Source organism: Brachionichthys hirsutus, chromosome 6 (assembly GCF_040956055.1).
Source record: "Brachionichthys hirsutus isolate HB-005 chromosome 6, CSIRO-AGI_Bhir_v1, whole genome shotgun sequence".
NCBI lineage: Eukaryota > Metazoa > Chordata > Actinopteri > Lophiiformes > Brachionichthyidae > Brachionichthys > Brachionichthys hirsutus.
Window position 1 is genome coordinate 3,918,626 of NC_090902.1, and position 14,656 is coordinate 3,933,281.

The following is a 14,656-nucleotide window of genomic DNA, read 5'->3' on the forward strand; positions in this document are numbered from 1 at the left end:
GATGTATGAGTCCTTAAATGCGCTCAGGGTGACGCTAACACTCTTCCTGTGTGCAGCCTGACGGAGAGGGCCCAGCTCCTGAAGAACGTCTTCAAGAAGAGCACCGTCAGTTTGTACCGGTCCGACTCCATGCAGCAGAACTTGCTCCGTAAGTCTTTCTTTCCTCCCTTTCTTTCTCACTTTCTCTGTTTTTCTTGCTTTTTCTCAGTCTTTCTTTTTCTCTATTCATTCCTTCTCTGCATCATACGTCATACATAGACTTATCCTCCTGATAGGTGAAGCATCCCTCTTCTTCCTGTGACATTTGGTATTTCTAGATCGTCCAGGGCATCTCATCCTTCTTTTCTACATCAATATCCTGCAGTGAGCAAATGCAGGAAACACATATCAGATACTGAATCTGCCAGCAGGTCCGCAGTGTCTCTCTTTCTATCTAAACGAGCTGATGGATGAGTCATGTTCATCCTGACAGGTGAAGTTAGCGGATTGCTGGATATCTGACCTCAAAACCTTTTTAAACACCAGAAAAGTAACATTACAAAACTCTACAGTACAAAAAAAAACCTGGCTAACAGCGGTGACCCCCCCCCCGTCCCAGAATAACTCCATAACTCATTGGAACTGGGATCAGTATGCGCCATTCATACTATAAATATTTGTTCTATTCTTTTTTCTTTCCGTTTCTCTGTTTTGTTGTGTCCTTTGCCTGATCATTGTGTTTTTGTTTGACTCATAGGTGTGGATGAGATGAGTTTTTCTTTTGTGTGATACCCTTTTTCATTTCATCCGTTCAAACCTCACCCTCTAGGTCCCCAATAGACGCCTCTCCCCCATTTCCCCTCCATCGCCGACTTCCCGTCCTCGCTCTTCTGTGTGTCGTGAGCAGAGCTTGGTAGAGCGAGATAAAGATGAAATGATGAAATTTTACGTTGTTATTCCCCTACAATGCACCCATCTCAGCGGGGCCCTTTGAACTTCCCCGCTGGCCTGCAGGTACTGAGTTGACGCCTGAAGGTGAGTCAGGGTTCAGAGGTCAGAGAGGAAATCCTGTAGAGAGGTTTAGGTGGTAGATCACGGAGGTGCTTTTATACTTGGGATTCTTCTTTAAACTCCTTTTAGTGTATTATGTTTTTTGTTACACTGAATTTAAAGGTATATTATGACATTCTGGGAAATATAATTTTTTGCTTTCTTGCTGAAAGGAAGAAGATTAGCAGATCTTTATTTTCCTGAGATGTGCGGAAGAGAGAATTCAGCACTGTGAAATAACTTTGTCATCCTCTTTCCGCCAAATGGATGGACGGATGAAATTTACTCCTGATCGGTTTTTACAGGGATTAAATAAATGTACCTTGGGGAGCTTTAGATTGTATTTGGACCGAGGCTGTTTTCCTTTATGCTAAGCTAAGCTATCCAGCGTCGTACTTCCTGTTGAGGATCTTCATCTTCTCGATTCACTTTCAGCTAGAAAGCAAAGCAACATAATTCCCAAATGTTGAACCATTGTTTTTTATTCATCGTTCAATCTGTTTGTTCACTTGTCTGCATGACCTTCATTTTAAATGCTCTCCTCATTTTCCAGATGGCTACGCCTTCTCTCAAGATGAGAACGGCGTTGTGTCTCAGTCCGAGGTCATCAGAGCTTACGACACCACGAAGCAGCGGACCAACGAGTGGTGAGCCGCCGGCCAGCCTGGAGCCACAGCAGCCGCTTTAGATGGCGACACATTGAAGCTTAACGAAGGCGAGACGCGGGGCACGCCTCCGCCACTGACGGGATTTTTAAACGGGAATATAAAACGGACAGGCGAGTGGATAATGAATCATCTTTTTTGGAAAATATACACGGAAAGAAAATGAAATTGTGTTCACAATCCGCTGTAGCGCGGCGCTTTGTTAGCGGTCTGTGGTCTGAAGCGCTTCACTGTTCTCGCACCGTTTCTCGATGTGAACACCTCACTCTATGAAATCATCTCAAATCATCAAATTCCCGGACACTGTGCTTAGATGTCAAAACACTGGATTTGGTGTGAGTTAATTAACACAAAATTAATTTTAGAGGATTTGCAGCTTGAAGATTGCCAAAGAGCAATCGTGTGTACAATCTTCCAAGTTACAGTGCTGGTGAATTCGGAAAACATTCAACCAAATGCATTCACACTCCTGAGTGTGTTCCAGCACCAAATGGACCACTTCCGAGCAGACGTTTGTAACATTTGAGTTCGACTTTTGCACTTAATGAAGCATCTGTTGTGTGAAGCCTTACGTGTATTCATGCCTTTCTCTGTTTCTTTGGAAATGGTTCTCTTCTCTTTCATCTTTAAAGTCTGTAGCTAGCGTGCCTGTTTCTTTTTCCGTCTTGTGTGTTATTTTTTTTCGAAGTTGCTGCTTTGAACCTACCATATTCCTGTTCCCACTGTTTTCACAGCAGAAGCCTTGCTCTTAACAAATAACTGCATTCCACACATAGCTCCTGTCTCAATAATCACAACAGTGCCTATATCCAATTTTTCCCTTGTAGAAGAAAAACATAGCCAAGAATAGTTTTTGCCAGCTATCTTAGACCAGTGCTCCACACACACACACCTAGTGAAGACTAGATCACTATCTCCCCACCACATTATTGCACTCATGCAATGTGAAAACTACAGAGTGCCTTGTGGCACATGTATGACGTCAGATTGAACGGGAGTCTCGCCGATGGTCCCGTCGGAGGTCTCATTGATGATGGTGTTTCCCTTAGAATGGAGATTTTAATCCCGACATAAGTGCCATTAGCATAAGGGAGAGGGATATTAGCCAGGAAACTCCACCATGATATCAAAACTACTTTGTCTCTATAGTTATTTTGTGGATTTGTATTTTTATATTGGAGATGTATGAATTTTGCATCGACTGGCTTTGTAATGAACTGTCTAACTTATTATTTTTTTCTTCTTCCTAAACTGGCAGGATAGAATAAATCGGATGTCTCGTTGTATTAATATTGATGTTGTTACGGCTTCATTTATGAGTAATTGTGAGGCCCGTGTGATTGCATTGCTTTCTTCTCCCTATGGGAGATCAGCTTTCTGATGCCGCGTATGAATATGTCAGCTTATTGTCTGCACTTGCATGTGTGTGTGTGTTTCTGTGTGCGCGCGCGTGCGTGTGAGAGATAGAGAGAAAGCATTGTCTCTGCTGTGTATACGGTCTGTAAGCATTGCATGTCTGTGTCCTTCGTGAGACTGGGAGCTTCTGCCATTGCAGTCCTCCTAGTGTGATGCTTTGGTGTGTGTGTGTGTGTGTGTGTGTGTGTGTGTGTGGTAAGGTTCGCTTCAATTGTCTGTCTGCACGATTCCAGGTATAGCCATAGTGTACTACTGTGCGATGATGCATGACCCATATAGGAAAGAGTGAGTGCGGTACGACTGTGAATATGGTTGCGTTTGTGGTTAAACTCGACTGTAGGAGTTTCTGATACTCCGCTTGCGTCAACAGGAGATGTTACACAAACCACTTAATGTACCTTTGCAGTAATGTGTGTATCTGGTCATTTCCAGTTGCGGTGTATGATTTATCTTGCGTGTACGTGTCTGTAACTTGTTTTCTTCATGCGATGTCCCTTCGCTTTACTGGAAAACTCTTTTGTGTTTCCTAGCTTAGTGGGCATTTGGTTATTTTTCCCCTCCTGCTCTTCAGTGTTAAAATCGAATCGCTTATCATCGTCCAAAGGTTTCAAACTACTGAATGTGGGAAGGCTTGAGCTGTTGCTTTCTTTTTCTAGAAAAGATTAAACACACACTGCTGTCTGTGAAAGTCGTGAGCTGCATGAATGGATAACTCGAACCGTTCTCTGATATGTTTACTGTACTATTTCGATTCTTCCTTAAATGTCGATCGCTTCACAATATTTCTTTTCTGTCACTTTGGGCAATGATTGTTCTGCATGTTGGGACTGCAAACTAATAAGTGTTGTCTTTTACTACCATGAAGGACTACTAAAATAAACTACAGTCATGGAGGAACAATGTGAACATCTTGACTATTTATTATGTGCATTCGCCAGTTTGTAATCGCTGCGTCAGCTTGTGTGGCGACAAACAGGACATGCAGGAACCTAAACAGGAAAAGGCAGGGAGGAACAAACAACTGAAGCCAATACAGTCCTTACTTGCTGTATTCTCAACGGTTAAACGCCAAATATCAACAGCTATTATCTGTGATTCAGATGATGCTAATGTTGAAGATGCTATGATTTTATATTTTCTTTATAATTAAATATATGACTTTTTCCAAAGCTGAAGGCAACACCTCTGATTTTAATACAACAATGATTTTAATATTAAAACAACCTTTATTTTTAATGTCTGTCAAATACTAGAAAATACAAGTTCAATATATCTTGAAATTTTTATTTCTATTTTTTTTTTTTAGAAATTCTACTTTTGGCCCTGAAACCACTTTAATTAACAAACTTGCATCATTTAATTAAATGTTAATTGTGATGCTTAAAGCTCGCCTGCGTTCTTATTTTGATATTTGTGTTCTTCTGGTGTTTCGTGATGATTTAACTGACCAAAGTGATGCTCCCATTTAATGTCGATGGACTTATCAGTCTGAACAACTTTAATTTATTAGTTGCATCCCATTTTTCGGGGGGGAGGGGGGGGGGGGTCACATGCTTTATACAACAAATTATTGGATTACATGCATGCGTAAGAGCAGGTGATATGATTCTAGTGCAGATGTATGAAAATGGCCAACATAAGGTACTATAAAAAATGAAACACCATTTATTTATACCTAATTGGCGTAAAAAGTGGTTTTGATTTCCTGAATTGATTGAATTGTGTTCTTGTCGCTACGGTGATATGAAGGATCGATGGAGAATGTTGTTACCAGGCAATTGGGATATATATATATATATATTTTATTTTTTTTGAGATTCCAATTTTCTGAAAGATTCAGGAAATAGGTTTAACTTCAAGTTCCTTCTATAAACGTGATGACATTTGAGATGCATGAAATCAATCGATCGCTGCACTGATTGGTTTGCCGGGAGCCTTGAAACGGTCCAGTGATGACAGGCTGGACAACAACGTTGTTTCATGAGACTCCGATCGCCGAGTCTATTCCACAGACAACCGGCGAACAGAACGGTCTTTGTGGACACTTCGTCATACCTGTTGCTGCAACCTAAACCTGTATTTCTGGGGCCAGTTGGTTTTAACACTGTGGACCGGACCATGTTCATTGAACACTGACAATGACTGATCTCAGCGCCGCATTCCTTCTGTGAAGTCTGGCGCGAGAGCGAGCGACAGGTAGAGCGATGCCGTGCAGTCCCAGCCGCTCCGGTTTCCTTTTCTTTGAGTGAGCGGTGATGAGACTTGCTCCAGAGCGCAGCCTCTTTTCTGCTCAGATGTCAGAAATGCAGCTGAAAAGGCATTTCTTTCCATATATCAGTGCACAGAGGGTACCGAAAAACTTATTTTATTCATTCTAGTTGGGAAATCGACACGATCCTGCTATGATGCCTTTACAAAATATAAGAAAAAGTTCACATTTTCTCAAAATTCAAACGTCATTAGTGTGTCGGGCCCTCGTGATTGTCAGCAACAAATCGTCTCCTTGGTTTCCAACAAGAAAATAAAACACTCAGTCTCTGAGCGACGGAAACGGTGCACAGTGGAGATAACGGTTTTTAAAAGTAGTTAAGAGTCTGTATTATAAGGTGTCGAATTGGAAAAACGGCGTGCATTAAAAAAAATACATGCCAGTGACGTTTGGTTCCAATCGGAGAGAAAAGTGAACAATGTTCAGAACCGTTGCGTCTAAACGGGTCCACATCTGCTTTGTTTGCACTTCCTCCCTCTTCCTCCCAGCTCGCTGAGTCCGCCGAGCCGCCCTACGGCCTCGGATCCAGACACCGCCTACTCTCCGACTCAAATCCCACCACCATCAATCGTTTTTTTTTTTGTAATCCCCCCCTGCTCCTCGCTGCTGGGGGAGCGCCGTCAGCTCTGCCCGAAGTCGGCGAAGCCTTTGGCTGCCGTGAAGACGTCGGGCTGCAGAGGGAAAAAATATTGCTGCGGCAGGAGGAAGCCGGTGCTGTGGTGAGTCGGCACGGAGGCCTGGTGGAGCTGTAGCTGGCTGTGGGTGGAGGCATGCTGGACGCCAGCAGCCATCGGTGCTGGCGGGGATGTGTAGGGGGGAGGCGGAGGTGGAGGCAGAGTCTGAGGGTTCTGGTTGGGGGTGGGGGCTGACGACGAGACCGCGGCAGAGACGAGGCAGCCGTGCTGCTGCTGCTGCTGACCTCCGAGGGAGAACCTCCGCATGGAGCTGCCCCCCCCCGCCGAGCTGGAGCTGGTGGTGGCCGTGCTGGACTGTCGCGACGGGGCCCGGAGGCTCGGGGGGGCGGTGGTGAGGATCATGGGGATGGTTTCCCCCTGGCAGCTACGAAGGGAGAAGCGAATGGGCTGCTGGGTGGGCTGCTTGGGCCGCAGGCAGGTGCAGCAGTAAACGGCCACCAGAGAGCCGACGATGACGAAGGCGACGAAGATGCTTCCTACCATGAGGAAGGGCACGTAGACGGGCTCTGGAAGCGAGAGGAAACAGACGGGTCGAAAGGAGCACCTCTGTCAAATGTGTAATATATAATATATATTTATTACATTATTAATTACACAATATCCACAGCGTGTATAAAAAAAATACTTTTTAATCGTAGTGCGTTTTACAACGACATCCCGAAGCCTACTTTTTATGCTGGTTGGGATTCATTTCTTTTAAAACCTGAACTGTAAACTGATTTATTCCTGCTGGAAAGCATCTAAAGTTACACGTGGAGCCGGATCGCACCCTCAGAGGAAATAAGATGTAGTTTGTTTATTTTCAGAGGATAAAATAGGAAATTGCCAGGACACGGTCCATTAAGTGAAAGTTCCACAGCTTATCTGTTCGGGAAATTTGAAGTAAACTGGTTTAACCCTCGAGGATTAAAGGTTTCATCATTAACAGGGGGGGGCTAATGCAACACTTGGGTCTTTAAAGAGGCCAAATACACTGAGCTGCTGTCTCATCGTGCTTTAATTAGTTTGGTTGCTGAACTGGGGAGCGTTCAAAAGTATGTTTGTGGAAGAGGTCTTGGAATACGTCTCTGGAAAACCTTTGCACTTATGAATCTGCTAAATATTCCTGAGTAATTTACTTTAATGGGCTGTGAATGTGACATAAAAAAGAACTCACGTATTTCCTTTTTTTTTTAAATCAGACTTTAATCAGAATTTGAGGTCAAACAGCCACGATTTAATACTGCGAATATATTAAATAGTGGAAATTGAACTGAGAGGGTATTTTTATTAAGAATTAGAAGAAAAGCAAGTTAAAAACGTAAATAAAACAATCTTTTTTTTCCCTTATAACTTTGGCGATGTTAATTCCCAACATGCTGACTTCCCATTTTATCCATTTTACAAAATTTCCTTTGACAGCAGCCCAGCTTTGCGGTTGGAAATGATACCCTTTAGCAAGGCACTAAATCCTGTTATAATCTGCAATCACGCACCTTCCAGCATTTGCCTAATTAATTCCGTCTGCACTGAAGTTAATAATTGAAAATAAAAACCACTCACGGGCTGCGAACTCCGTGTTGTCCACCTCCCTGTCGTTGGTGCAGCTGCCCTGCTCCACCCGTGCGTCCGCGGCCGCGCAGCAATAGCGCAGCGCGCACGAGCCGCAGCACACGGTGGCGTCCATGGTGTCGAAGTCCTCCGGACACTGGAAGCCATCGTGATAATTCCCATTGGCGTCCAGCCATCCGTGGCAGTACTCCCCCTGCGCGTCCGAGATCCGCAGGTTCCAGGTCAGATATCCGAGCAGCAGGCAGTTCAGCAGGCGCACCATCCCGTTCACGGCCCCGTGCGCGCCCCGGACAGACTTCAGCTGCCGGACACCGTGCGTGTCAAACCGGCTCAGCGGCTCTTCATAGAGATCGATTCACTAACAGAGAAACTCGAATGGATCCAAACGCGTAAAAGTTATGTTACCGTCATCGTTCCACCATCCGCGCCGTTTTCAGCCAAACTTTAGCGCACTATGAGAATCCCGGATTAAATGTCCTCTCCGAGCGTCTCATCCGGCTACGAGCGCGTAAAACGATCCGCTCCTGGCTTCTGGTCTGTCCCTTCATCGGTCGAGACCCGCGGTGGTTCCTTCGTGTTTTGCGCCCTCCTCATTGGGAGACTTGCTGCTTTTTGTGACTGCGCGCGCGCACGTAACTTCCATTCAGCGAGCGTGCGCGCTCTCGCGGCCGAGCGTTTCATGAAACGTCTGACAAGGGTTGTGCTTTTGATGTCAGTTCAAGCTGTCAATAACATAAAAACGTTTTATAATTGCAGTTTTGTGTTTTTTGTTAATTACATTTAAACTTTTTAACAAATTGCTACGAATCATTCGCCAGTGAGAAAATCCAATTTCAGATTATGTCACGATAAAGAGATTAATTTCCTTTAATTTATTTTTATTTTTTTTATTAATCGCATATAAACTCCCTGATAGATTTTTATTAAACCTGGCGAAAAATGGATCCGTCAAAAATATAAGTATAGGATGAAGCTTTTGTACCACTCCCTTATAGAACCCTCAGCGTCTTGTTGGGATTTAAATTAGGATTTAATTTATTTAAAAGGGGCTGACAAGCCTTCATGGAGATTCGCGTGTTATTTATTCACAGTTATAACTAATCAAAGCTGTATTATATTAACTTTGTTTTGTTTTTTTACATGTATTTTTCTTTTTGGTTTACAAGACCTTTGTTGGGTTTAATGTCTGTACAAAATGTTTATTACGCCCTAACCCACTCTATTGATTTTACAGTCGAACAAAAACTACAGAATGATGTTTGTTGAAAAGGAAAGTGAAGTTCCTGTTAAAGTGTCGGGTTAATATTCTTTGTCATTCGTCGGTTTGGCGCCCCCGTGTGGTGACGCAAACTTTTATCCCTGCAGCTGCCGCGGCAGCCTTCAAACATTCAGGTCGAGTCTAACTTTTATCGGAGACAGTTTACTTTCTAAATATCTCCTTATATTATTATTGATCAGAAAAGGAAATCCTTCCGGCTCATAGCCCGAAGCGGAATCACCTTTTTTTTTTTTTTATTCCCGCATCCACTCAATCATCATTAAAGAGAAAGCAAAAATGCATTCATGCGTAAATGTTTACTGCGTAATGGTTTTTGTCGTCTCCGTCTGGGTGTCTCGCTGCACCGATGCTTTGCGCTCAGCGCCAAAATGGCCTCTCTTTAGATCACCAGCTGCTAATGCGCCCCGTTGTTCTCTGCGCGGATGCTGGCTCCAAAGGAGGCCGGCAACGGCGCACAAGTCCCGCCTGCATCTCCCTCTGGACGAGTCTCAGCGTCGGCGTTCCCGATTGGGGATTGGAGCTGCGGCTTGTCAGTGAACCCCCCCCCCCCCCCCCCTTTACAGACAGGGACGAATGACGGATCTGACCCCCCCTCGTCATCAGCTGCCTGTCGTACACACGAGCGCGCCATCGACCCGGACCCATCCATCTGTCGGGGGATGGAGGGACAGATGCAGCCCGCGGATGAAGGGCCCTGCGCTCCGAAGATGTGCCGACAGCAACAACAGCGCGGCCCGTGCAGCACCATGAAGACCTTCCCGAGCAAGACGCGCTACGGACGGCCCGCCGCGGTGGAGGCGCCGCCGTTCGGCGACGGGCATCACTTCACGTTCCATCCGGAGCAGCCGCGTCATTTCCAGCCGCATCAGCACCAACCCGCGATCAGCAGCAGCCAGCAGCATCAGCATCGCTTCCCCGGCGAGAACAGGCCAAGCAGCAGAGTCCCGACATCCACCTCTGCGCCCGCGGCGGCGGCGTCTACCGGGACGCAGCAGCGGCGCGCCGGCGGCGGCGGCGGCAGAGCCGAGTCCAGAATCAGCCCAGACTGCAGCTACAGAATCAGCTCAGGTGGGCGTTCAAAGTTATTCAGAGAGAGGGATGATGATATTAGAGGGACTCCTGGTCCGGTAGTTGGGTCCATTTGGATTTAGGACCCACATGTTTACATAAACGGTTTACATTTGATCATTTGCTGCATCTTTTACAGAAACATAAAAGCAGCAGGAATCTGTTCTGTGGGCTTCACCACTTTTATTCCATTTTTATTTCTTCCTATTTTTCCTCCACTCAGCACAGTGATCGATTTGCCGCTGTTATGAGTCTGTGCCGTAAAAATGGCACTGGGTTATTTGTGTGTTTGTGTTTACTCGCTCACATTGTCCCTTTTTTTCCTGGCATAGAGGGGTGGGTCCATGGGCACGAAGATGAAAGCCATGAATCTAATCCTGTGAAATTAAAGATGAGCCATCTCATCTCCTAATCAGATATTAATCTCTTTATCGCCGCTGGCAGCGCAGAGTCAAATTGCTGCCGGTTATTGTTGCTTCACAAACAATCGAGCTGCCGGGCTGGGCTGGGATTACGCTCCGGCCTAATCTAAGATCTAAAATCATCCAGATGAGAATCCACACGTCTGTGCGTGAGGATTTAAAATCTGATTTAAAAACAAGTGTAGCTTAATCCTGCTTCTGTTGGGGAATGCTATGGATGCCAGGGCTCGCTATTTACATCTGGGGGCCCGAATTGCATCAATGGCCGCATGCAAATATTGTTTGGCTGATGGTTTTAATCCACTTCGGTCAGTAAATTTGCCTTGATTCCTTCCTTTTTTTTTTTTTTATTAAATCCCTTGTTTCAGACATCATGTCCGATTGTTGCATCCTTTCCAGCTTGCACAAGATCCTGCAGTGTCACTTATTAAATAATAATACAAAGGAGTTTTCCCCTGCAGAACTGAACCCCCCCATATATTACAAGATGCACTCGTACCGATTCTGACACATCAAAGTGTTGTTATTTGCTGCAGCCGGGGGCGAATTATCGACCCTTCATGAAATATCTATTTTTTTTTTATAAAACAAGAAAAATTGACGTCCTCCTCTTGAGGAGGAGCCCCAGAGCAATCGGCAATCAGTTCTCTGTGCAATAACACAAATTGCATCGCGATGCCTTTCCCAAGGAGTTTTGATTAAAATAAATGGAGCTCATAAATGTGCCTCCGTCAAGCGTGTTGTTTTTAATGAAATTTCATGAGGCTCTGAGCTCACGTGATTCCACACAACTGTGTGAGGAGAGAAGGAGGGTGGCGGTGGCGGCCTGTGGGTGGGGTGAAGGGGCGGATATCGGATACATCTTGACGGGCAAACAGATGGCAACGCAATTTAATAAAAGTAACACACTGTCTATAAGCGGTGGGCTTATAGACAGTGTGTGTGTGGGGGGGGTGGGGGGGGGGGGGCATGGCGGTACATTTGCGATCATGTCTGTGAGACGAGCTCAGACTCACGGGGACGCTCGTCTCTCTTCTGGATTTGGACACAGCAGATCCTGAGACTTTAGGTTCTCCCGTCATCTGAATAAATCATCATCAAGCTGACGCGTCTGTGAACGGAGAGGAGCACCATTTGCTATTCTGTGATGAAACGGCTTTGCTGCAACAAGACAGATAAGGGAGGAGGGGGAAGGCCAGAATATTGCCCCCCCCCCCCCCCCCTCCAAACCTCTGAGAGTTTATTTGGTCCAAAATGTGAAATTAAGACTTTGCTCTTCTCTCCTACTTTATGAATCATCTCATGACCGGGCAGATTTGTTGTCTGACTGCATCTTGTGTTCCTGATTTATTTTAATCACGAGGGAGCCTTTTCTTCATAAATCACTTTGACTTGAATGAAGCACTTCCTCCACTGCTTTATATATTTCGGCAGAGCTAAAGTCCATTTATTGACTGTTTCGGGACGTTCACTGACCGTCTGCTGTTCCACGTCTGCTGTTCCACGTCTGCTGTTCCACTATGACTTCATGTTATCAGAAGCTTCTTTGGGATCCTTTTATTACCTGATGAACTTTTATTCGTTGGCCATCGTGTGGTCTTAGTAGACGTTCAGGATAATGTTCAAAAGTTATCGAAACGATCATTTCTCTCTTCCTTCTGTCCTTCCTTCCTCCCTCCCTTTTTCTTTCTTTCTGGAAGTTGAACAAACTGAACTGTGAGGCTAAAGAACTGCTGCTGGGTCGTTGGAAGTTGTTCTCCTCTTCACCTTTGACCTCCTTATTTTTCTCCTGGCCGCCGCAGAGAATCATCTCATCCTGGATGCCTTTGCCCAGCAGTGTAGCAGAGTCCTCAGCCTCCTCAACAACGGGCGTCTCCTGGAGCCGTCCTCCTCCTTCACTTCTAACATCAAGGTGGAAGAGGAGCCGACGGAGGTGCGGGGCCTTCGCCGCTCCTCGCTGGGGAAATCGAAACCTGAGGAGAGCTCTTCCACCACGGACCCAGAGGAGGAGGGGCAGCAGCAGACCTCTGCCATTCTCCGCGTCTTCACAGACTCCCTACAGAACTATCTGCTCTCCGGGCCTCAGCTGCAGCAACGCTTGGCCGCGCCTCCGGAGGACGAGCAGTGTCCGTCAGCGGAGGCCGGCTCGGGGGATTCTCCAGCGAGACACAACCTGGGGGGCTGGGGCTCGCCGACTCCATCGGAGTCGTACGGCCACCCTTCGTCTACGCTGCCCGAGGAGGACGAGGAGGAGGAGAGCTGCTGTCCGCGCTGCCTGGAGTTGGAGCAGGAGGTGCTGTCTCTGCAGCAGGAGAACGAGGAGCTGCGTAACAAGCTGGAGAATGTCCCAGGTGCAGAAAGGGTTTGACTCTTTCCTTTAAGTTCGGCCTTCATGTTTTAATTAATGCACGAAACAATGAGTCAGTTACCAGAATAAATGATCTTTGATCGATTGGTTAACTCTGAGAGCTACTACTACTGTACTTTTGGCTTGTCCCGTTGGGGGGGTCGCCGCAGCAAAGCAACCTTCTCCCCTTCACCCTGTCCTTTGCATTGTCCTCCCCAACACCAGCCACTCTCATGTCCTCCCTCACTATGTCCAGGTATCTTCTCCTGGGTCGTCCTCTAGTCCTGTTCCCTGTCAGCTCCATCCTCAGCATCCTTCTACCGATATAGTCCCCGTCTCTCCTCTGGACATGTCCAAACCATCGAAGTCTGGCCTCTCCAATACGTCTAACCTTCACTGTCCCTCTTATTGTCTCATTCAGGAAATACTCCAGCTGGGTGGCGTCTTGTCTTGCTTGTACAACCCGGTAACATTAGTTTGTGCTTTTTTTGTGCTTTTTTTGTGTAGTTCCCTGTCAAAATGTTCTCGACTACTTTAAGACTGTTCTGGAGTTTCACAACCAGCTGGTCCAGCCGATGCCAGAGGAGCAGCTGACTGAGGTGAGGAGACACATTGTTTTTATTCTTACAATAAAGTGTTGTGAAAGTCTGGACTAAAAATACCCTGTTTCTGCAGGAAGAGGAGCGACAAACAGTATTTGAGGTACATGCTCTAATTTAAATCTGTAGAATCTCTTATATTCACTGTCTATAAACTGCATAAAGGAGCGCGGAGCTGAATGCCTCATCGTCCTCCTTCCTTGCAGGGTAGCAAACAGCTCCTGGAGAACTACCCTCTCTTCATCTCTAGTAAGCAGTGGGACGAAGCCGTCAACTCCTCTAAGAAAGACGGGAGGCGGCTGCTGCGCTACCTGATTCGCTTCGTCTTCACCACGGACGAGCTCAAGTTCTCCTGCGGTTTGGGCAAAAGGAAGCGGTCGATCCACTCAGGAGATCCGGGCCTGGAGAGACGGCCTCTCAATCCAGTCAAAGTCAGCTGCCTCAGAGGTACGAGGCCCCGGATTGGCTCCGCTCCTCGTGCCGGAACACTGATAGAAACACCCGAAAGACATAAATATCCGGCTACCGGCACACAATGTCTGCGCACAACTTTATATACCAGCAACTACTTCAAGGATGGCAGCTTTGACGTTTCACACTATTTTGGGTCTATGCAGAATTTCAGCGAGTGTCCTCTATCTTCTTGCCAGAGTTCATCCGGATGCACTGTGCCTCAAATCCAGACTGGTGGATGCCGTCGGAGGAGCAGATCAACAAAGTGTTCAGCGACGCCGTCGGTCACGCACGCCAGGGCCGAGCGGTCGCCACGTTCCTGGGCAGCAGCGGCAGCAGCACCAGCAGCCTCTACATGGACGGCTTCGACGGACATCTGTCGCAGGATGAGATGTATTTAAAAAGCTGCCCCAACGGCCAATCGGACTGAAGAGGGAGGAGGAGTCACAGGACGAATGCCGGAAATGTAGCTGTACAACAACATATCTCAAAAACTCTGACCTAATCCTGTCACTTTAGCGAGTGAAGAAAACATTCCAGATGTTTATGAAACCGAATATAACTCCAGTGTCTCTGAAGCAGTTCCTATTTTTAGTTTTGTAGCATTTTGTTTTTTTTGCCATTTCTTTAATACTTGGAATTTTGTTTGCTCCAAATTTGCCTCTGAAGGGAGGGATCAAACACAAAGTTTCAGTCTTCCATGCTACTTTTTCTGTAGTCTTTTTTTTAAATATATATTTGCATTGTGATTTCAACAGGAAATCCCATGCAGCAAATATTTTCACCACAAAGTTAATCGTGTTAATGTTGGTGATTTCTGCTATCAATCCCTCCATTGCATTTAGAGCCTTTCTGTGAAGCTC

At 46.1% G+C, this 14,656-nt stretch overlaps 3 protein-coding genes across 3 annotated transcripts in view; 2 read left to right on the forward strand and 1 right to left on the reverse strand.

Moving 5' to 3' along the window:
• The window catches only part of atp8a1 (ATPase phospholipid transporting 8A1), a 65,125-nt gene extending 61,109 nt beyond the window's left edge, over positions 1-4,016 (forward strand). The window contains exons 37-38 of the mRNA XM_068740468.1: positions 57-148; positions 1,583-4,016. Coding sequence (XP_068596569.1) covers positions 57-148; positions 1,583-1,680 — 190 coding nt within the window. The 3' untranslated portion in view covers positions 1,681-4,016. The remainder of the gene's footprint in view (positions 1-56; positions 149-1,582) is intronic.
• Positions 4,017-5,999: 1,983 nt separating this feature from the next.
• Positions 6,000-7,887, reverse strand: shisa3 (shisa family member 3). Its single transcript, XM_068740845.1, has 2 exons — positions 7,617-7,887; positions 6,000-6,580 (listed from the first exon to the last, which is right to left on the reverse strand). The coding sequence occupies exons 1-2, from the start codon at positions 7,885-7,887 to the stop codon at positions 6,000-6,002; spliced, it is 852 nt and encodes a 283-aa protein (XP_068596946.1).
• Positions 7,888-9,563: 1,676 nt separating this feature from the next.
• Positions 9,564-14,223, forward strand: LOC137895110 (BEN domain-containing protein 4). Its single transcript, XM_068740595.1, has 5 exons — positions 9,564-9,972; positions 12,197-12,745; positions 13,249-13,340; positions 13,547-13,787; positions 13,991-14,223. The coding sequence occupies exons 1-5, from the start codon at positions 9,564-9,566 to the stop codon at positions 14,221-14,223; spliced, it is 1,524 nt and encodes a 507-aa protein (XP_068596696.1).
• The last annotated feature ends 433 nt before the right edge of the window (positions 14,224-14,656 follow it).

What these genes read in the sequence shown, in the direction of transcription:
- LOC137895110 (XM_068740595.1), top strand. Translation starts at nt 9,564, where the DNA reads ATGGAGGGACAGATGCAGCCCGCGGATGAAGGGCCCTGCGCTCCGAAG. An exon ending in CAGCTACAGAATCAGCTCAG is followed by an intron (nt 9,973 to 12,196) that starts GTGGGCGTTCAA and finishes TGGCCGCCGCAG; the next exon opens with AGAATCATCTCATCCTGGAT. An exon ending in CAAGCTGGAGAATGTCCCAG is followed by an intron (nt 12,746 to 13,248) that starts GTGCAGAAAGGG and finishes TTTTTTGTGTAG; the next exon opens with TTCCCTGTCAAAATGTTCTC.
- shisa3 (XM_068740845.1), bottom strand. Translation starts at nt 7,887, where the DNA reads ATGGTGCGCCTGCTGAACTGCCTGCTGCTCGGATATCTGACCTGGAAC. An exon ending in CAACACGGAGTTCGCAGCCC is followed by an intron (nt 6,581 to 7,616) that starts GTGAGTGGTTTT and finishes TCTCGCTTCCAG; the next exon opens with AGCCCGTCTACGTGCCCTTC.